The sequence below is a fragment of the Oreochromis aureus genome, linkage group 2, assembly GCF_013358895.1.
Source record: "Oreochromis aureus strain Israel breed Guangdong linkage group 2, ZZ_aureus, whole genome shotgun sequence".
In the NCBI taxonomy this organism is placed as follows: Eukaryota; Metazoa; Chordata; class Actinopteri; order Cichliformes; family Cichlidae; genus Oreochromis; species Oreochromis aureus.
In genome coordinates, this window is record NC_052943.1 from 16,844,812 (window position 1) to 16,866,468 (window position 21,657).

The 21,657-nt window shown below is 42.0% G+C and overlaps 1 protein-coding gene and 2 long non-coding RNA genes across 3 annotated transcripts in view; 2 read left to right on the forward strand and 1 right to left on the reverse strand.

The window, feature by feature from the left end:
* The window catches only part of LOC120442708, an 83,036-nt gene extending 81,682 nt beyond the window's left edge, over positions 1 to 1,354 (reverse strand). The window contains exon 1 of the long non-coding RNA XR_005614884.1: positions 1,225 to 1,354. This is a non-coding gene — a long non-coding RNA (uncharacterized LOC120442708). The remainder of the gene's footprint in view (positions 1 to 1,224) is intronic.
* LOC120442709 lies at positions 774 to 13,339 on the forward strand. Its single transcript, XR_005614885.1, has 3 exons — positions 774 to 1,738; positions 2,215 to 2,437; positions 12,779 to 13,339. It is a non-coding gene; the product is annotated as an uncharacterized LOC120442709 (long non-coding RNA).
* A 5,841-nt stretch (positions 13,340 to 19,180) lies between these two features.
* On the forward strand, positions 19,181 to 20,524 carry gpr101 (G protein-coupled receptor 101). The gene has a single exon (XM_031736373.1). It carries the CDS (start codon positions 19,181 to 19,183, stop codon positions 20,522 to 20,524), a length of 1,344 nt encoding a protein of 447 aa, XP_031592233.1.
* The last annotated feature ends 1,133 nt before the right edge of the window (positions 20,525 to 21,657 follow it).

A 21,657-nucleotide genomic window follows, 5' to 3' on the forward strand; every position in this document is an offset into this window, starting at 1 on the left:
TCTCAGATGCTACTGCACACAAGTGTCCAATGTATGAAATAGCAGCACCACTGTGCAGTTCATAAATTATTTTAAAATGCACACGTGTGGTTAAGGTCTATTTTGATTTAGTGTCTTAATCATAAGACTAATACAGCTGAAGCATGAATGATATATATAATGCCAAAATGTACAATATGTAGATAACATCTAGCAGCATGAACTTTTACCTGGCAGGAGCAGTAAAAGTAATAATAATAAATTTATTACATTTAAATTTGTGTCTGCATAACATAATAAATAATCGGCACTTGTAGATAAGCTATGACCACAACACGGCTTGTCAGGCTGAGATGCTGAGATCTGTACAGGTATGACGCAAGAAGCTTGCACTTTATTAGCTTTATTTTATTTTATCAAAACTAAGTTATGAAGCGTAGTAATGTGAGCTTTCTGGTGTTCATTTTTTATTTGTTAGTCTGTTTGTCTGAAGGGATTTGGATTTTCCCTGGGAATATTAAATTTTAACATATTAAAGCTTTAAATTGTTACTAACTGAAGGGAAGAAAATACAAATAACGCGTTATTTTAATTTTTCCCTACAATTTACTTTTCTCAACTTCCAAGCATATCTTCCCCATCTTCAACTGGAGGGATATAATCTCGGAAACTGTTTCGAAACAACAGCAGGCTGTACCTGACGCGAGGCTGGATAATAGCAGACACCACGTGACTGCAGTACTTTCAGTCTGGACGCACGGCAGGGTCTGTCAGAGCCTCCCTGGTGAGGACGACATACACACACGCTGGACGGATAAAAATAGACGCCATTTATGTGTTGAGAAGCCGCTTGAAAAGCTATGTGCTACGCGTCCAACTTGTTAAACTATATGTGCCGCTTGTTTTTATTACTTTTAACGCTGTCAGTCATTTTTTTAACAATCTGCACAGTTTAGTGTATCAAAATTTGCAAACGCGCACCGAAAGCCTCGCACGGATTTCACTGCTCTCCTCCACTTGAATTCATAACAGAGGTTTTTTTCCCTCTTCTATCGCGGTACACATCTCAACCCTGCTCTCAAAGGAGCGACACCGACAAAATCCCTTAATTCAACACACAGTGAAGTCTTATCGCCTGTTATGCGCTGCGTCACCGGCTTTAGACAGGGGCAAAGTATGGCACCATATCTGAACTTGCATGAATGAAAGTGACGGCATAAAGCACTCAGTCAGCAGGCGACTCACTCAGCCTCCGGTGTCTGTCTCGCCTGTGTGGCGCTCTCCTGCATCCCTCAGTAAGCATCACTCTCTGTGGAGCCGGTGCGAGGCATCCTCCCTTACAAACACCGGTCCTGGACATCCTAGACAGCCCGTCCTGCGACATATTTTTACTTTGGACCCGTTGATGTCACTTCCTGCTTGGGCAACTGCCTGTGCAAATAAACCCAGGGATGTGAAGGGGTGCTCGGGGAGCCATTTTTTGAGGTCACGCAGCAGACAAGTTCACAAGGTCATGCAGTAGCGACATCTCCCAAAGCCGACAACAAGCTCGTTACTCTTAAAATGACAACTATCATCCCATCTGGCTCATTCCAACTGTGCCCTATAGTTTTATATAACCAGCTACATCCACATCATCCTACCCCCCTGTGATGCGCCGGCAAGGTTCATTTCCTGGTACGCTGTGCGCATTTACGGCCACGATTATGCAATGAAGGCGGCATCATCACTTTTTGACAAATGCTATACAACGCAGCTGGTAAGAAAATGTTTCAGGATATAAAGGACTGCGAAAGCTACAGTATGCACCAGTTTGTGGGACACCTGTTGTTAAAATAATATCATCCAATTGAATAAGCAAAGCTCAGACAGCTAAATACAGTTTTGCCTTTTTTTAGTTTGTCTTAAAAGGAGGTAGCTGACAGACTACGACTTTTGTTTCACATTTCTATATTTAATATTTAAATCCAGCAATGCTTTAAGACAGCTTGGAAGAATAATAATGAGGGTGCACATTTTAATATAAGTACCTATAGTGGTCTGTGATTAGTCAGTGTGATGTGGCAGAAGCTGGTCTTCGTTCTTTCCACACCCAGGTCTCTTTTCTTTACCTTTGAACCGAGGCCCATTTCTGATCTACACAGGGTCTCCTTTTACCCCAATCCCCTTGTAGGCCCCAGTGATAGATGGGCATCAACGTGCCAATACTTCAATGTATTTCAATTTCCTGCTCAGGAAAAGGAATTCAAGGGGTTGAGCGAAGTTCAGAGTAACAGCGTGGTGCCTAAAGCTCACAACCTGTCCCCAGCCTCGTGCCGAGAACCTGAGATCCAAACATTCAGCTGAGAAAATTCTTGAGACCAGGTCCTGTATGTGTCAACAAAACAGCCCCTGCTGCCACTATCCAGACTGAGAGACGGGAGCAAAGAGGAGCAAACGACAGCAGATCCAACAGCCTGTGAGTGAAACTTTCCAAAACCCAAATTATTATTTATTTTATTCAACAACAAATAGTCTGTCTGGATGTTTACGCCAGTGTCTATCTCAGAACCTGAACCCTCAGGCAAGTATTTGTTAAGCATGAAGTTTTACTGTCTCAGTCACAACTACAGCTTGTCAAAAATGTTTAACTCCATATCGCTTTTCTAACTTTGGCCTGACAAAAAGTCCTGGCACACTCCAACTCCTTTATAAAATCCTAAAAAATTGAATGTGCTTTTAAATTTTAATCCATTTTTCTATAGGCTACTGTACCAATATTCTGGAAAAAATACATATTTATGTATTACAAATACTGGAATAATGAAGATGTGTTTGACTTTGTTGTTTGGATTTGTTATATTTATATGCCATGGCGATTCAAACAAACAGGATTATGTACATTGTATCAATGTGGTGAGTAAGGTGGGCACATATCCAGTATGTGTAGGACTGTGTGAGTGCACTGAGCCTGTGCCCAAATATAAATGCATGTGTTTAGTGTAGTATTTTGCGATAGGATGACGTGCTCATGTGGTTCTGTTGTCTGTGTGCGATTGGTTGGATCAGTCAGAGGACTGTGGCAGGCAGGAAAGAGGCAGCGAAGCAGGCAGTGCGACCTAGTGGTGGAAGAGGGGTGTGTGGTGGAAGAGGGGTGTGCACTATGAATCACACCGATACACTAAAAAATATGCACATTTTCTATCTTGTTAATAAATCCACATGAGCGTGCTAACACATACAGTCAACCCAACATGCCTTTGTTAATTCACTGTATAGTAATTTATCTCCTTGAAACACATGCTCTTAAACTCTAACCCATGTATTTGATCTAATGTCCTAAATACCTAATGTAGTGTTCCAAGTTTTAAAATAACATAATTCCCCACCAACCACCCACATATGTGACGTAACGCTTTCTAACCAGGTTTGTACCAGTGTTTGCTATCAGCCCATCCTTCCCTTCTATCCCCTCCACCTTACACCCCCCGCTCTTACTTCCGTTCTCCCATTGCTAAATCTGCTCTTGAACCAAATGGCACGAGTGGTAACTTCAAAGCCAGAACTACCTACATCCCCTTTCCCTGCTATGGAAAATTTGAAAATGAAAAAAAAAAATAGACCATCTGGCATAGCAGTGGTGTCTGACTTTTCCCAAATCAACCAAGTGACACTTAACCAGGCTGTGTTTTGGGATGATCGGCCTAGGATCACAATTTAACCCCCCCTCCAAATCCACAAAAGCATTAAAGATTACCCACTATCCAGATGTGTTTTAGCAGAGATTGAGGGGACAGAAGGAGGAGCTTTGAAAAAGAGGGGGTTATGTAGACATGGGTGGGTGGAGTTAGTAGCCAATTCTGGAAAAAAAGAGGAATACAGCATAGACAAGTGAAGTCCCAAAAAGCAGGGTTTAGCAGGGGCCTAGTTCTACTGGAGCTGCGGCCCATTTTGCCTTGAAGGGGATTAATAATGAATTAAGGCACTCCCACCCCCCTTCTAAAAAGATATTCATGCATGTTAATGCATCCATTATTTATAGTGTGCATAGAGGCTGGCTAGTGGTGGCCACATGCAAGTGGGAGGGATGTAAAGATGAAATGAGGAGGTGGGGGTCTCTTCCCCCTGAATGAAGCACTGAGGCTCTGGAAGCAACATCCAGCCATTGTGGCTGGGCTGGGGCTGGGGCTGGGGCTGGGTGGAGATGGCATGGGGAGTGGATAGGAAAAGTAGGAGGAGGTGGGGGATGTGGGGGCCTTGCTGCCAGACAGGCAGCTCGTGCATGGGGCCGCCAAGTGTTGTGGGGGAAGGGGTGGATTAAACAAATAAATACATGATAAGAAATAATCATGCCAGGGAGGCAGGGCGTGATAGAGACAAAGAGGCTAAGAGGGGCAAAGCGGGGGTGTTAGTTCAGTCAGACAGGATTTGTTGTCTGGACTGACCCATTCTTGATCACAAACCTACGTGAGATAACTTTTTTAGATGCTCTTTTGATTGGACTGTTTCATTCGATGACTCGTACCAATTATGCTTTCGCCAAGGAGCTAACAAAGTCTGTTTGATCTGAAATAAACTACATAGATCTGAGTAAGTCAGAAATTCACTGTCATGTCCAGTGCATAACATTAGGTATGATTGGTTGATAATTCAATAAAGCATTACAGAAGTTGACACGGCCAAAGCAAAGATGAGAAATAGACATGTGAAATAGAGGAAAAGGCGAGAAGATGTGAACGTGAGAGATCGAGGAAGAAAGATGAGTAAGAAGAGGCTAAACTTTTTTTACATAGCGAAGCAGTGCAGAAAGGAGCAGGGCAAGGAGGATGATAAGATAAGGCAAAAGCACGAGTCAGATGAGCTTTCTACCCTGCTGATCCCCATATTAGCATAGATACAGAGTCATAAGCATGGCAGGGAGCTTTTGCTGTGGAGGTGACATCAGGGCCATGACACCCAAACTCATCTCCATAGATATCACTGGGGCCATGCAGGTTAATCAAACATAAGGCTTATCAAGCGTCTGTAGTGCATGAAAATCTGCCAACGAGCTGTCACCTTAAATTTCAGTAATCCTTGTAAGTAACTAATTCTTAATACTGTTTCGCTTGTCGACAAAATGAAGAAATGAAGCACAGCTTAGAAAATTTGCCCTTTCTGTGTGTTTGTTTTGAGAAAATTGCACAGTCTGCATGTTTGTTTCCAGAAACTGCTTCTTCCACAGAAAAAAAATACTTAGAGATCACTGTTCATGCCATTTGTACGCAAACACCAAACTGCTCTGGGGATATGGTGACATGTAGGCTAAGAGGTCATCAGTGTGGCTTGGCAACACCTGTTTCAATGGGATTTTCCTCTCGTTTCGAAAAGCTGGCCTGGTGTTATACCCATGGCACGCGAGTGGCACAAATCCTCCACTACAATGGAGTATTAAATAGTTATGCCATCATAATGGATAAAAATATTGTTACATGAACTGTATGATTCAGGAACAAAGCAGGTAACAGTGAGACATTCATTAATGGCAGACATGCCACATGTTTCTCAACAAGTAGCACCAGAGGCAAGACCTCCCAGAAGGGACAATCTGCATTGTGCAAACATTGCAACCTTTGTTCCCCCAACAAACACAAGGTGAGGCACTTAAGTGTTTTTAATACGAAAACCTCAACCACACACAGGAAAATCCATAAACATTGGAATGATGTCAAAACAACATTGTGAGGTTTGACGGTTTTAATTTTCCACTGCTCAAAGTAAAAATGGCTCCTGCAACATTTCCTGCACCCCGGTGATTTTTATGACAAATACAACAGCAGCTTAATTATACATGCGACCACCACCATAAAAGCAGAACCATTAACTACCATCTTGTTAACACAGAGGACCTGCCTTGAAAGTGCTAGAGTCGCATTTTGAAATCTTTTCACTCAGCGCCTGTCTGCTATGTCAGATTTTCACCATTTAGCAAAAATAGAAAGAACGTGGCAGTGCATACAAGCCCTGCACACGAGACATCTGCTTTAATTGAACTAGACATTAAAAATAATTGTGACGACCTGTTCTTGATGTGTTGGCGAAAATATAATAAAGGAAACATGTCCAAGTCAGTCAAATAACACCTAGGCACAGATATTTTCACTGACTTTAAGTTGCAGTGTGCAGCTGCGTTGATGTAGGAAGAAACCTGGCTTCTGATGTTCCTGACCCAGCTCAGTGTGTCCATGGAGAAAGCTTTGCAGTCTCCAAATAAGAGTGAACTTCCAACCTTTTCCTGAAGAGGCTTTGGTTAGGTTTCAAAGGCTTCCTGGTTTTACTTTACTAGCCAAACATACCCCAGCTGTACACAAAGTGGTCACTCTCAGTGAGACCCTATGGAGGCAGAGGGAGATCAGACACCCCTTGACGTAACCAAACATCTCTGTTAAAAGCAATGTGAACAGAGGGTTTGCCATTGATGTTATTGCTTGCTTAAACGGGTCAGTCTTCACTCATGGCAAGTGTGACATTACAGACTGTAATATCATACTTGTGAGCAATGCTTCAAGCCTACAGGTCCCAGCGAAGAGAATACGTTGTTTGTCACTGTCATGAAATAGATCAGCCATCTTAATATTTCAGACTCTGCCTATCCTTAAGATGTCCATATGGACTTCATAGAATATGTCAGTCTCTTGAGTAATAGAATGTAAAACCTACAAAGCACACCTCTGAAGGCAATCCCATCAAGCAGCATTCACTTCGAGATGTATAGCCCTGTGTTAGGCAAATGAGCTGAGAAATGGTGAGCTACTGAATCCATTATTTCTCATTCTGTATGTATTGTCTTAAAGCCTGCCTGATGTCCACAAAATGCCTTTAAAGACATGTTAAGAGAAAAGAGCTCTCTGCCTTGGAATGAGGTAACTTCATTATCATAGCAACTGCCAGTACTCTTTAACATGTCAATGGTACTTGGCTTGCATGCATAATTTTGCTGTGTTATTGTGGTGGCCTCTGTGTTGCTCACTGACAAAAAACCCAAACCACAGGCACGGGGGCCTATTGTCATGGATGCATCCATCTGGATCAAGGCCATTAGAGGATATTTGCACTTCCTCTGTGGATCCTGGCTCTTTTTGACATGCAGCAGAAGGAGCAGGCTTCACCCACCAGTGCAGGGCCAATTGAGGTGTAGATTGACCAGAGGGACAGTGAAGAAGGGCAGTCAGCAGGGCAGCACTCCTGTCAAGCCCAGTGATGGACACCCACATGGCAGCTGGTAGTTGGCCTGGGGTTTCTGAGGTCCTATAGCAACTGATGGGACATGACGAGGCAGGCTCCCTGGTTTCATTCCTTTGTCCCTTGGGATGTTGGAATGTGTATCAGAATGTCAGAGGATCTTGGCTTCAGCACACTTTTGGTGTCAACTGCCTACCAATGCCCCTTACTTGCACTGACACGTATTAACATGAGACGTTATTCAGGTAGCTGTTTCATACAAAAATACGATGCCTTTTAAAAATAAAGGTAACTTTCTCTGTTTTTGTTCAACCCAATTACATGAATAAAACATTAGCATATATAGCCTATGAATACTGCAAACACTGCTTGAATTGAAATAATGGACCAAGTGATCTGAACCAAAAAGTGCATAAATTGGGCCCTTTGAAGTGATAGAAATATGCTGATCTAGATCTATTATGGTTAACACCACAGCATTTACAAAGGCCTTTGAATGCATCTTTATATGTGTATATGCAGAGTGTGTATGCGTGTGCTTGTATGCCCAGGTGGGAGAAAAGGCTAATGGTAGATGCAAAGATCACTATACACATCTGGAAAAACAGCTCTCAGAGATATATCAAATAGAACCAATTCATCTCCAACATATAAACACGTTAGCTGTCAATCTACATCTCCCCACATGTAACTTATATGCTTGTTGCGACATACGTAGCCTCTGAGCTGTGTTGGAATGCTGACAGCCCACAGATATGAATCTTGATTTGATTAAAAGGTAAGAGTCGGGGTCTAAATGCTGGAACCAATATCAGTTCGGGCGGGTGGGCAAGGTAACTGTTGCAAAGGAGGTGAGGTGGAGAGGAAGGGGAAAAGTGTGATTGTCGGGGGGGTTACCTGTGGCCTTGGCTCCAACTGGGAGTAATTTGGAACAGACTGCTCCCAGTGTGTTCATTAGGTTGTGATTGGGCTGAACGCAGGTGGGGAGGGCTGCCCAGCCTGACGCTGAATAGTCTTGATTGTGCCCAGCATAAAACGCCATCTGTTTCAATGAGGCAATGAAGGAGAGAAAGAGAGAGAGAGAGATTGAAGCAAGACGAAGGAGGAGGGAGCTACCGGTGAAAAGTCGTGTTTTATGATGTCTCGATAATTTTGTGTACTAACAAGGGGACAAAAACATATAGAATAAAAATATAAAGCTGCACTGTCCATTGTTTCGTCTTAAATTAAACACAGAAATGACTTTGCATGTACAAAAATATAATTCAGTCCATAATGTAAATTAATGGGTGGGCACAAGAAAATATTTACATGTGACCAAACTTTGTGCAAAAAATGCAAAATGGCCAAATGTGACCAGTCCATTTTGAGTCTGAATGGCAGGCCTCATTTTCACGAGGCTATGAGCGGATGACTGATGAGACAAGGGGATTGGAGATAGGGCCGCAGTTTATTTATGGGCCGCCTGATTCAAAGCCGGGATGTTTTTGGTTAATCCCATGCTCATACCAAAAGCAGACATACAAATGTTAATCTAGGAGTTTACATGCAAATTTGGGCTGTCTACTTTGCTGTAGACACAACATTACCCGGAATCACATTCCTCGGTCTCATGTAAGAAGGAGGTAAAAACACCGACAAAATATCTTTTTACTCAGACAGCCTCCCTTTCGGTAGCTTATGTTTTTTTCTCTCGTTGCAAGGCCTTGGGAAGAAAAAAAGAAGAGAGCAGAAGAGAAGAAGGCCACTCTTTGCTGCTCGACTTTTGAAGCGTCTTTATCGGGCTTGGCAGCGTAGTCTTGCGTGTCCAAGCCTCGTCGTGCTTTTCATCCTTTGTGCTGTCCAAGGTGTGTCCAATGCACTGTTGCTTTGTGTGGAGAGGGAGACGACACATCACATTCTGTCTTCTGTCCCAAGCTGGGGGATGGGGAGATTGTGGGGTGGGGTGTACAACAGAGGGGGCACAAAAAGCAAACTTATAGAAGGCCGGAGCGCTTCAAAGCCGCGATGCACAAAGGCTTATAAAGCGTTACTTCATGCAGAGTTGTGCCAGATGTAATTGCGGGGTTCCTGGAGATAAAGAATCACATGCAATTCTTAGCCCCACCCCTGATACTTATGAAAGAGCTGTGGCTAAGAAGCTTCAGCTGCGAACAGGCGCAAACAGAAAAGTTTGTTTCACTTTGGTGCACAATAAATAATTAACAGTTATTTTAAAGGTTTCGGGATGAATTTGCTGTCTTGAAAACAGTAACAGTGCACATCAAGCTTTACAGATGCAGGAAGATGGGCTGCGCCCATTATCAACAGGGAGGGGTGAAAACTGCCCTGACTGACAAGCGAGTTCCCTCCCCTTTTTCACTCTGCCCTCATCTTCATAGTATAGGCTCTTTCAAGTCTGCCTGACTCCTTTCTACAGAAAATTATGTTGATTCATTGTTAATAAGCCCAGAGGTTGCCAGTGTGAGCACAGTGCGTGGCAAATATAGGTAGACTGTAGTTTTCCAGATCAACCTGACTAGTCCTCATCTGTTTCCTGTGGCTTCCTGCTGAGATGGGACTGGTGTCGAGTGTGCATTGTTAAATATGTTCCCGGGCAAAAATGCTGCCACTGTCAGGTACATTTGCACAGGCTGCTCCTTATGTGTTTGCATGTGTGTGTGTATGTGTGTGTGTGTGTGTGTGTGCACCCACGCACGAGAGTGCAGGTGGGTATGTGCATGTGTGATGCTGACAGTGAACAGTGATGGGTGTGGAGGAAAGGGTGGTGCAGTCACTTTAGGCTTGAGATGCCATTCCCACAGGAGGGACACGCCCCGGTGTTTTCCAAGACAGAGACGAAGGCAAACATGAAGCAGATCCATCTTTGCATCTTAAAGGTTTCACAAATACTTCTATAGCCAGAGAACAGTAACTTTTTGTAATCTCTTCATGTGGGAAGTCTAAAAACCTCCTGCGAGGAATCTAGAAACTATGGTGTCTGTATCCACAAGGTCAAGGCTTAGATGTCATGCACAAACAAATTTTAAATTTAACAGCTACAATTAAATCAAGTAGTATCTCATCAAGGTGACATGGTGTGATGACAATAATAGCATGTAAATGTACCTAACCTAACTAGTAAAATGAGTTAGCCCAGGAATCGGTTTCTTTGACAGCCTTTTTTTGTCACATTATGGATCAGAGCTCAAGTTTACTTTAGCACCGTAATAAGGGCTAGTGCAGGTTCTATACCAGCCCAATTACAATGGCTGTTCACAACAGAAAGAAATCTTGCCCATGATTAGTGTGGAAATAAGATATCTTATGTATAACCAAGTGATATTAAATGCCTCCTAGAAGAGCAAGGGCATTAAAACCCTATGCGATACTCCTTTGCATATCAATAAACTGACATTAGCATGAAAAAAACTCTTAAAGTGCTGGACTGATAGAAAAAATTTTTTAAAGCCAGCATAAATTAAATACAGGGCATCGTCTTCAAGTTTTAAAAAGTGTCAACAATCTGTATAGTAAATAAAGCAATTGAAGGCAAACAAAGGCAAATGCTGCATGCAAATGCTAAAATTTGCAGCACTTTTTTGTGACTCATCACTAAAATACGTGTCCAAACTTTTGGATTAGCCGGAAGCTAACCTGTATCTTCACATGTAGGCACCATTCTCAGGTCATAGAACAAAGCACAAGGGTCAGCAAGGAGGTGTCAAAGATCATGGTATCCCAAGGGTACCTTGAGTCTCATCCCAAAACCTCTAGCATTTTTCAAAGCCCTCCTGCAGCCCAGGCCCTCATCAGCGCGTGCCCCCAATGGCCTTGTGCACATATGCACTACCTCTCTGGTGGATGAAGGGGGAGCCTGAGTGCATCACCTGCAGCCCCCACTACGTGACGGAACAGGCTTGGACTACTCAAAACCAGCCTGAGACCCAGTAGGGGGGGTGGTAATGATGCAGGGGGCACTAACAGGTACAGGGAGCAGATTTTATTTTCTCCATATTTCACAAAAGCCTTTCTCAAATTCTTGTTGGGCTCACAGACTATATAGATAAGGTTTCACCCCGTGAGAGATAATTACTCATGACCCACATGGCTCTGTGAGCTTGGTATATATACGTTTAAGTTTGCACTGAGGTATAGAGTGAGCTTCCCTATTTAATTTTTAACTACATACAGCAACATAGAATAAAGCAAATATTTTACCATCACCTGCCTAGAAAAAACAAGGGCAACGAAGGACAATCATTTAAACGAGGGCAATAGTACTTGCACTAATCTTGGATTCATTTGTGAACATGTGAAAGTGTTCATTGGGTCTTGATCAAGAGATGTGGTTAAAACCACTGATGCAGCAAATCTAAACCCCCCCATCCCCTTGTCTGCTCAATCAACCATCAATAAAATCTCTCCTCTTCACTACTCCTGACAATTAGAACACGAGCCAAGCCCTAACCTACATAGGGAAAGAGGCCCCATAGCCCAATCTTACATTAAACCGACTCTGGGAAATGAAGGTGTTCTAGCTCTCAGCAGATTATACTATAGCTGAGATGAAGGGCTGAAAAAGAACGAGCGTAGTTCAGTCAAACTAGCTAAACGGGTGAGAATTAAGATGTTGTAGCGTGGGATGAGGCAGTTATGCATACATAACATGTTGAGGCTGGGACCCCCTACTGGGGAGAGGCACGACAAAGCCTCTCTAACAGCAATACCTCTGGGACAGCTAATGATTAATTAGCTTGTGTCATTAAGTGAGGCAAATGTCATCCGAGCTTCCTGGGGAAGCTGTCACACCATGTGTAGGCTACTCACAAGTTTCCCCCTCAGGTGCCGGTGGAGGGGAGTTGGGGGAGGGGGGGTAAGTGCACTGTAACTAGTCAAATCCTGACATCTAGTGGTCAAATATAAAACTTTGTCAATTTCCAGCTGCAGTAAGAACTAGGTTTATACAGAAACTTTTTTTTTCTTGGCAAATTTATATTCAAAACATTTTACAAAAAACAAACATAAATATTACTTTTACCCAACATTCCCAATAATTATCTACAACAGAAGTGTTATCCAGATTTGACTTTGGGAATGCTCTCTGATTGCTGATCCTTGATCGCTAAATTAGCTGAGATGACCTCTGACCTTTAAGTGTCATTCACCTCACCTCACTGGCCATGTCACTGACCTCAAAGTTGAGGAGCTGACCATTTTTCACACCTAAGTTTTAAGGAGGTAAGAGCTGGCATATGGTCGAGGGTCAGGGTGGCGGGCAAGCTTTTAATTGCCAGACCTGGCATTGCAACATTTTAAAAACATCTATCTTATAATTCTATTACAGTTTGCAGAGTCAAAAAAAAAAACAACGGCGTAAAATCCTAAGCGATCCCAAACGTAAAAGTAAAAAGTAAACTTTTCTTACCAAACAGCCGAGGACCAAGCCAGGTTTGACGACTTTCCTTGCACAGTTTGGAACAAATCCGGACGAACGATCGCCAAAGTAATAGTTCGAATTAGTCAATGTGCTTCCTTTAATAATATTATTTTCTCCATCAGCTACAGCGGGTTTTCACAGCACACATGTTCACACTTTACTTCTTTTTCTCCATTGCAGGAGCAGTTATTCTGAGCCTTGGAGGTCAGCACTGAATTCTGGCCTGCTGTAAGACCAGACCAAGATGAAGTGAGAAGGCCCCTCTCTTCAACAGGGAGTGGCAGCGCAACGTGGAAAGGCTTAACACAGACACACACTAACACACACACACCTCATGTCTGTTTATTCACATCGGCAAAGCACGTGCAGACACATGTGCGTGTGCGCACACACACACACACGCACACAATCTGCCTCACCCTCACATAGACATACGCATACAAAAGCACACCTGTCAGGGCCTTTCCACTGTGTGAGCAAAAGCAAAGAAGTCCGGCCCCCCCTCCGTCTCTCTGTATGTGGTATCCCATGTCTGTTATATTAAAGCAAATCTATTCAGTTCCCACTTTCTTATCTGAAATAATGGCATGAGCAATTTTCACATTTAAGTAAGCAAGGACACATGCAGTCTCTCTCTCTTCCACTCTCTCACTTAATGAATGGAATCAGATCTGGGCCCCTGTGGCTGCGGTCTAATCTGCCTTTGAAGATTTCTACAATTTACAGAAATAAATAATTACATACCACTGAACTGTTGTTTGGTTTGGGTTTTTTGTTGTTGTTGTTTTGTTTGCTTTTTGTAAATAGGATATATACACCTATCTACTTTTACATTTACTAGTCCACAAGTGCGTTAGATTTCTGTTATTGGCCAGAGCCAAAAAGGGCCCAGGACATTGCCAGGAGCCTCCCAATTGTGCCAGTCAACTGGTGTGTGACGTCCATTTGAAGGAGGAATCTGTCAAATAGAGTGATTGAATTAAAGTGCACTTTGGTCCGGAGTGCTTTCTCTTTGCCACTTTCCACCATAACATGTCTTGTCCTAAAATAATTAGATTGAGGCTTTGGGTGATGGAGTGGCCGGATCCTCAGTGGTCAAAAGAAGGAATGGTGGCGCAATGAATAGAAGCCTCCAATCTTAAAAAACACTTTATTTCTTTACACTTGAGGTTTGTTGTCTTTTGTGACTATTATCCCCATTCACCAATTGCTTTCATGCAGCTGTGCCCCTCTTAAAAAGTCTTTGTGCCAGCACCATGAATACAGGGAATGTGTCCATGGCAGGTAGCCCTTATTGCAAGTTAATCTCCTGAAAGAGCCTCATACAAGTACTTTTAAATTCTCCCCTAGCCACAGAGGGCTCATCATCAATCGAGCACTTCTCCCCTTTGTAGGGTTGATGAGTGTGGTGCGTGGCCGGTGACAATGGCTGCCAAGTGTGGCAAAGTAATCACCTTCTGGGGAAAACACTAGTAATTACTTCTAAACTGTTTGGGCTTCGGAGACAACTGATATTGTGCAATAAAATGAAAAGGTCCCTTTAGAGAGCAGTGCTGTGATGGTCGATCTCAATCTGTTTGTCATCTATTTGTTTACAGACATTTTTCTTTTCAGTTTCCAACTGCCACCGTCCTTTTTATTCTATATGCATTTGTCTTCATGTGGTTTAGTTTATGTGCTGGACAAAGACCATAACCACATTCTTCGTGCATACTCAAAAGACACTTTACATTATATAAGTTTCTTAGTTTCAGACGATTAAACAAGTCAAATACAGCCTCCATTCCTAAAGAGTATTTTAATTAAGCTCCTACATTCAGCCACACCTGTATTCATCCTTTAGGCGGTTAATAAGAGGCTATAATTATTTCTGAGCCTTTCTAATGAGATAACATCTTTTTTGTGGATCCTTATTTAGTACAGTTATTAGGTGTAATGATGTTTAGCCATAATTTTCCTCAGGGTTTCCTCTGAGGTGAGAATTTACTGATCAATTGTGACTTTATACGTTACAAGTAGGAATTGTTAGTTGTTGCTCTCACAAACTAGACAGAATTATGTCAAGATTACTGTGATTAAGACGCTAAAATGAAATTATTTGAATCCGAAAAAGCAAGAAAGGCGCTCTGACGCCAATTTTCTTTGTAACCTCTTTAATATCAAATATCAAAAATGAGTTTACACTGTATACATTTTTTATGTGCACGGATTAATAATAAATACAGACAAGAAAATTCCAGAGCACAAGACTCTCGCAACACTCCTTCGACTTACCTCTGCTTCACCATAAACTCATCTTGTCTGCTTGACACACGTGTGTGTGGCCTGAGAGGAAAGGCAAGCAAAGCTTTCAGTTTTACTAAAATAAGATATGAGTTAGACTTTTAAACTTCTAACCAGAAGTAAAAGCAAATGGCTGCCAGCAGAAAAGAAATATGTGAAACCTTGTATTTTTTAAATATCGTTCCTTTTTGTGGACATGGAGTGTCCTTTTACTTGGTCCTGCATTACCACTTGGAGGTACTTATAATTTATCTGAGTATTCTACAATCGTGCTACTAGTTAGGTTTTTTTCAATATATAAATTATTGTAAATTAAATATGTTGAAAATGGAGTAAGAATTAAGCAAAGAAAATATAAACTATGATATTAAAAATGAAAATGTAGCACTGTCGTGCTGAGCTTTGAAGAGAGCATTTATTCCCTGCTGGGTTAAAATACAACAACAGACACACGTTTTCATTGCATCACTACGTTCAACAAATAGTCTACAGGGAAAAGCAAATTCAGTGTATTCTTGCTATATATAGCCTATACATATTTGCATATAGTCTGTAAGCACATGAGCTATAAAAAGCTATAAAAGCTTCATAAGACAATATGCTAAGGCTGTGCAAATATTCCCTCTTTTGTAGGTCTTATGCTACCAAAACAATAATGAAAATATTTAGACTGCCAGAACAATTACCCACACTTTCATATATGAAGCATTATTCTGCGCTTCCTGTGTTCCTGGACAGTTTGGGAATTTTAACTCTTTCTTTAGGCAATTTCTGAGAAACAAAAATACCTGACTGTTTCACTGTTGTGTCTGTCATTTGAAGCTGAGGAGCTTCCAGGCATGCAATGAGTGAACAGTTAAGAAAGGGAGAATGAAGGAAAGAGTATCTGCCAGGCTACAGAGGAAAACACAATTCTCCAGCAGCAAATTTTGGGCAACTGGACAATGCTTGCTTACACTGAATACTGATACTTACTGATACTTGCTGATAACAAGTGGTTCCTTGGATAGCTGTACTGATAACAATTCAGGGGAGGTAGCTGAATAGCAGTAATGCAAGAAAAACAAAGCTTTAGCTAGCTTGCAGCACACTCTAACCAATGCAATAAAAAAAACTGCACATTTAATACAAAACACCTTTTTAAGGGCTGTCTATCAGCTTGTATTGTTCATTTTCTGCCTCCTACTGGGCAAGCATAAAATTGGGCTAAATCAAAAATTTGCAAGGTGCATTTTAAAAAGAATGTTATATTGGATTTTTTAAATAACCCACTATGTTAGGCCTGCAATTAGTGTCTTGATTTATCAGTTAATTGATGCATGTATTAGTGTAGTAGGTGATGTATTACACGATTCTGCAAACCTTTATACAATGCTGCTTATAAATTTGTAATTTTGATTAAATGTACATATTCTGCCATGCCAACAAAGTTTTAGTGCACTTTTAAGGCTGCTTCATATTGACTATTCTGTGTCTTGCTTTCTTTCTTTTTTGTTCTTTTCAGATTTGTTGGGTTTTACTGTAGGTGTTAGTGAGTGACAGTGAATGAGAGGGAAGCAGAATGACAGAGACGCAGCCATCACTACTGGAGGCCAGTGTGAGCATTCAGGCTGTATTGCACATCTAATAATCCCATGAGGCAGAGGGCCTGTGGGTCTCCCTTTGAACCATAGTCCATTCAGCACAAGAACACCGAAACATCTCCCCACCCCTTTGCGGTCACCAGCATTTCATTTGCAATCTAAATCTAAAACACAGGGTGCTCGAGAGTCACATCAAAGGGCTTTTTGATAGCTAGGATAGAGCAAAGACTTGAAATAAAATGGCTAATTACGAGTGTTGATTAGTGGGCCATGTAAGCTACAGACTAATTGGATTGCACAATGGAGTAGTGCTTTTGTTTTCTGTGCATCTTAATGAAGTCTTTTTTTTTTTACCCCTTTACAAAGGCTGAAATGTAGAAGCAATTTTTGTGTTTCCAAAGATAAAAATGGCGGCTTAAACAAACGTGCATATTATTCAAACAGTCATATAAAGAGACTTCATCTCGTAGGTTGTGGATAATTTGATCAGATCTGGGTTATCCCACATAATTATTAACACCATATGTGAAAGCTTTGTTGTGTTAAAAGAACCATCAGAAGTTCCATTAAGGCTAAGTAGCCCATGTCTTTTCAGTGGAGCTGGCTTGTACTTAAATGTTTAGTCATGTTCGGCTTCATCTGGTCAGAGATTGATTAGCAAAACATGAATGAGTTATAAACATAGTTCTATTAATATTTTATCTTTCAAATACATTATACCAAGTAATCTTTAAAATGTTTATTGTTTCATTTTTTATTATAGAAATATTAATAGAAAATAGATCTGGAATAGAAATGTGGCATTAGAAGACCAGATTATTTTACTAATTTCTAGACTTTTTTCTTCTTTTTTTAACTGCTTCAACAGATGAGATAAACCAGTAAACATGTGTTTTTGTTTTGTTTTTAACTGTCTTAAAGTTCACACTGTATGAACCATAAAGTAAGATGGGTGGGAGAGCTGATCTGAGGTGGTACAGGGAGAAATCTGCATAAAAGTCAAGCTATCTGAAGATGAAGATGGATATATATGAATGAAAGGACCACAATAACCTCCAAGTGATCTGCATTTAAAATGAGACAAAGGAAATAAAGGAGCTCTGAATTAAAACTAATGTGTCTCACGTCTGCTTATCCATGCAGACTGGGCCAGCCATTGCTTCAGTATACTGCAATATATCCAGCCAGCCAGACATCCATTTTCTTCCACTTGTCCAGTTCAGGGTTGCAGGAAGCTGGAGACTATTACAGCTGTCATGGGGCAGAATGTAATGTAATCAAAAGCATAACAAGTAAGCTAGTGCTTACCATACTCAGCACTGTAATTACCAAAAGACGGTACAAAATATTTAATCTGAATTACAGTGTGTAGCCTACCCAGTGTGTATTTCACCACAGGCCATAGCTAGAGTGTTAAAATATGGACACCCTTGAAAAGTATAATTCCAAACTCAAAGGCTGGTGCTCTGGAGCAATGCCTGCAGTGGAGGTCCTATTTTGTTATCTCCCCGGACAGGCTATCCTATCATGTGAAGATCACACAAGCAGCCATCTGATTGAATCACTTGTTACCTAGGAGATCTGAAGGACTGACTGAGACCTTGATAATGTGTAACTACACCATTCATATTTTTCATCAACCAGTTTTTGCATTAGAACAAAACAACAAATAAACAAGTTATTCTTGTTTTTTATCTTTATTTTATTTTTTTCATTTCGGAAAAAGGGGGAGGGGGTGCATTTACATCCTGAAGACTTGTTTTTTGTTTTTTGTTTTTTTGTTTTTTTTTTCAATGAGGATAATATTTGCGATTCTACCATGTATTAAAAACTGTTGCACGGGAATGGTGAAACGCATTTGCACCCTCATAACAAAAGAGGGAAAACGGATGGGAGGGGGTCGGTGACAAGCTCCAGCGGGGGGGAGATTTCTGTGCAGGTGTCCTTGTATTTTCTGACACCTCGGAGACAGGACTCGACCGTAAGTAGCCTAAGACTGTTGAGGAAGAATCAAAGCTGATAACATAATAAATGTTTGATCTGCCATGAAATCCGAAAAGAGCAGCAACGGAAAGATATGCTCGTCTGGATGAGAGACCCCCGCTGGGTGAAGACACGCAGCGTATGTTAGCTGAGCCGTGAAAGCTCGCTGCCATTGACTGGAGCTCAGGCTGAAATGGGAGCAAAGCGATGAAGACCGATCGCAGGGGAGTGAGCATCCTCGAGCAAAATATCGCATCACTGATCATTTCACGTTATTAGACATCAATTCCAGATTAGCAGAACGCGATATTTGCCACTACCCGGACAATTCGCCGTCGATGCAAAGGGTTTGAACGGTGGCATTTATCTCTTTTTTTCCCTTCTGTTTTTCATTCTGCAGATGTGGGCTGCAAGAGGAATATGGCCTGTTCGATGGGTGAAATGTTGAGGGATTAATCACTGTTCACGATGAAAAGCAAATCAGTGCTGACCATTTCCAGCTACTCGTGGATGAGTCTTCTGGACTATTTTCACATGTTATGGATGATATGTCACGTTAGATGAAATGTATTTCAGGACAGTGTGCACCTGAAAATCACTAAGACTACCAGCTACAGCAGCTTATTGTTCTCACTCCCTAAAAAGCTAAGCACACCACAGCTGCTTTTCTCTCCTGTTTAGGATGGGACTAACCTGACTTTATGTTAACACTCTGCTGGGCGTCACATGAACAATGTCAAGTTCTCAGCAACCTGATGTGGGCACAAATGTCACTGATGTTCCTGGGCAGCTTGGTTTCACCAGCTCCAATCAGGACCCGGTCTGGTCCTCCATTGTTAATAGTGTGGTGAAGATGGTGCTCATATCTCTGATTGTCTGCGTGTCTTTGTTTGGGAATGTGATTGTTCTGCTGGTGTTCCAAAGGAAGCCTCAGCTCCTTCATGTGGCCAACCGCTTTGTCCTCAACCTCCTCCTGGCAGACCTACTTCAGACTATATTAGTCATGCCCTTTGCTATTGCAGCTACAATGCCAAGTGTGTGGCCTCTGGATGCTCGGCTGTGCCAGGCCCTGGTGGTGCTCATGCACTTGTTTGCATTTGCAGGGGTTAACACGATTATAGTTGTGTCTGTGGATCGCTACCTGGCAATTATTCACCCTCTTTCTTATCCCACTCGCATGACCCCTCACTTGGGCACCAACTTGATCATCTGCACCTGGGTGCTCAGTTTCCTGCAGAGCACACCTCCTCTCTACGGCTGGGGGACCATAGACTTTGACCAACATCACAATATCTGCTCAGTGGTGTGGTCTTCTAGTCTGTCCTACTCTGCTGTGGTGTCTACCTTTTCTTTCTGGCTTCCTGTGCTCATCATGCTCGGATGTTACTGGATGGTTTTCAGAGCAGCCCGGAGGCAGAACGCTCTTGTACACCCCATACAGACACAGTCCTACTCTCAGCCCTGCCCGCAGGACTTCCAGGCACCTAGCAGCCCACAGCAGCGATGCCATCCCCAGCAGCCCAGTTCACCTGAGGGACCTTACTCAGCCAGAAGATACCCAGTTCGAGTTAGACACAGGCGTTTTCACTACCACTGCAAGGCAGCCCGTGTGGTTTTTGTGATCATGGCTTCATACATCTTCAGCATGGGTCCTTACACCATTCTGAATACTATATCTATGTGCACCAGAGCAGCTATACCCTTATGGTTATCCTCCCTTGCCCTTGTACTCTTCTTTTTACAGTGCTGCCTACATCCTTATATTTATGGCTACATGCACCGTAGTGTAAGAAAAGAATTCCTGGCTTTACTCTGTGGGTTGTTCTGCAAGCAGGGCCGTCCCAACCAGAGCTCTGCTGTGGAAAGCTGCTTCACTACGACTGAGGGACGCTCCACCGCTCACCCTCACCTGCCCAGCTTGGCTGCTCGAATCGTCCCCCTGCGGACATGGGAAGAGTGCACAACATCGTCCTCTCCCACTTTTGAGAGGAAGTCGAGAGACAGTCGTAAGGAGACCACCTCTACCAGTATCAGCTCTGAGAGGGAACTTACAGTCAACAGCAAACAAAGCACATAAACTGCCATGCATCAGACAGACCATAGTTGCTCTTACTTTAGGACGCTGTCATGCAGCATGTTCATAGTTCTCAGCAGGTCGCTGGAATTACAAACAGAAGTATCATCATTTATCACCAACATATGATATTTTACCACTTTGTTAAAATCTCTGTTAAGTTATTGCTACTGGGAAAAACCTAGGCACAGTAGTTGTGTTAATGTGTAAAAGAACAAATTGTAGGAAAGAGTTATTGTGTTTCATATGCAAATGCATTTTTAAGCGTTACCACATGTGCCACATAAAGACTGTGTGCAGCTGTTAAAGTTTGTGCTATCCATCATTCTTGCAAACATAATGCATGCAAGAGTGAACTCACTACTGTTATTTAAAATGGGCATTTAAATCAGTCTAAATTCAAATGATTCTCAATCTGCACGTGTAAAATAGGAAGTTGCTCTTGTGTTCGGACCACTTTGCTATAATTATCAGATGTCTCTGATGGCATGTAAATCTGCTGTATCCACACAATTGTCTCCTTTAAACTTTTTGTGTCCTGCTGGAGGAGCAGGATGGCGGACCTTGTCTGCAAGCAAATTTTGCTTGTAATTTTCCAACTCAGGGTATTGCTTGTAGGGGGAAAAAAAAGGAATAGATCCCACCTTGAACCTCGGGTGGGAGAATATGTGTTAAAGTCCCTATCACAGTAACTGCTCTTAGTCTCAAAGCGCCTTTTGAAAAAACAATTAGAAAAGTGATTTATTGTGCCTGTCAGTGAGAGCTTACAAGTGTTGGTGATTCCCTTTCTCTGATGGGATGGCCACACATTCACGTTTGTCTTAGTCCTTTGTTTCTTTTATCTACAGCGTAACTGATGTGGAAATTTTCCTTTTATTTCAGTATACCACTTTATATTTGGACTCTGTGTTTGAGGCCTTTCAAATGTTGGCGTGGGGAAGGGGGCGAGTATTTTTGTGTGATAAAAACATGCATGTTGCAAGATCTTTAACAGATTTCTTATATTCCATTGAGCACTTGTAGACTTGTGACAATACCTCATGATAAAGTATTTCTAAAGGAAAAGAAACTGTGTGCCTAAAGCCACGGCTGCTTGCCACGACTCCTCTCAGAGAAAGGTAATTCATTAAGTTTGC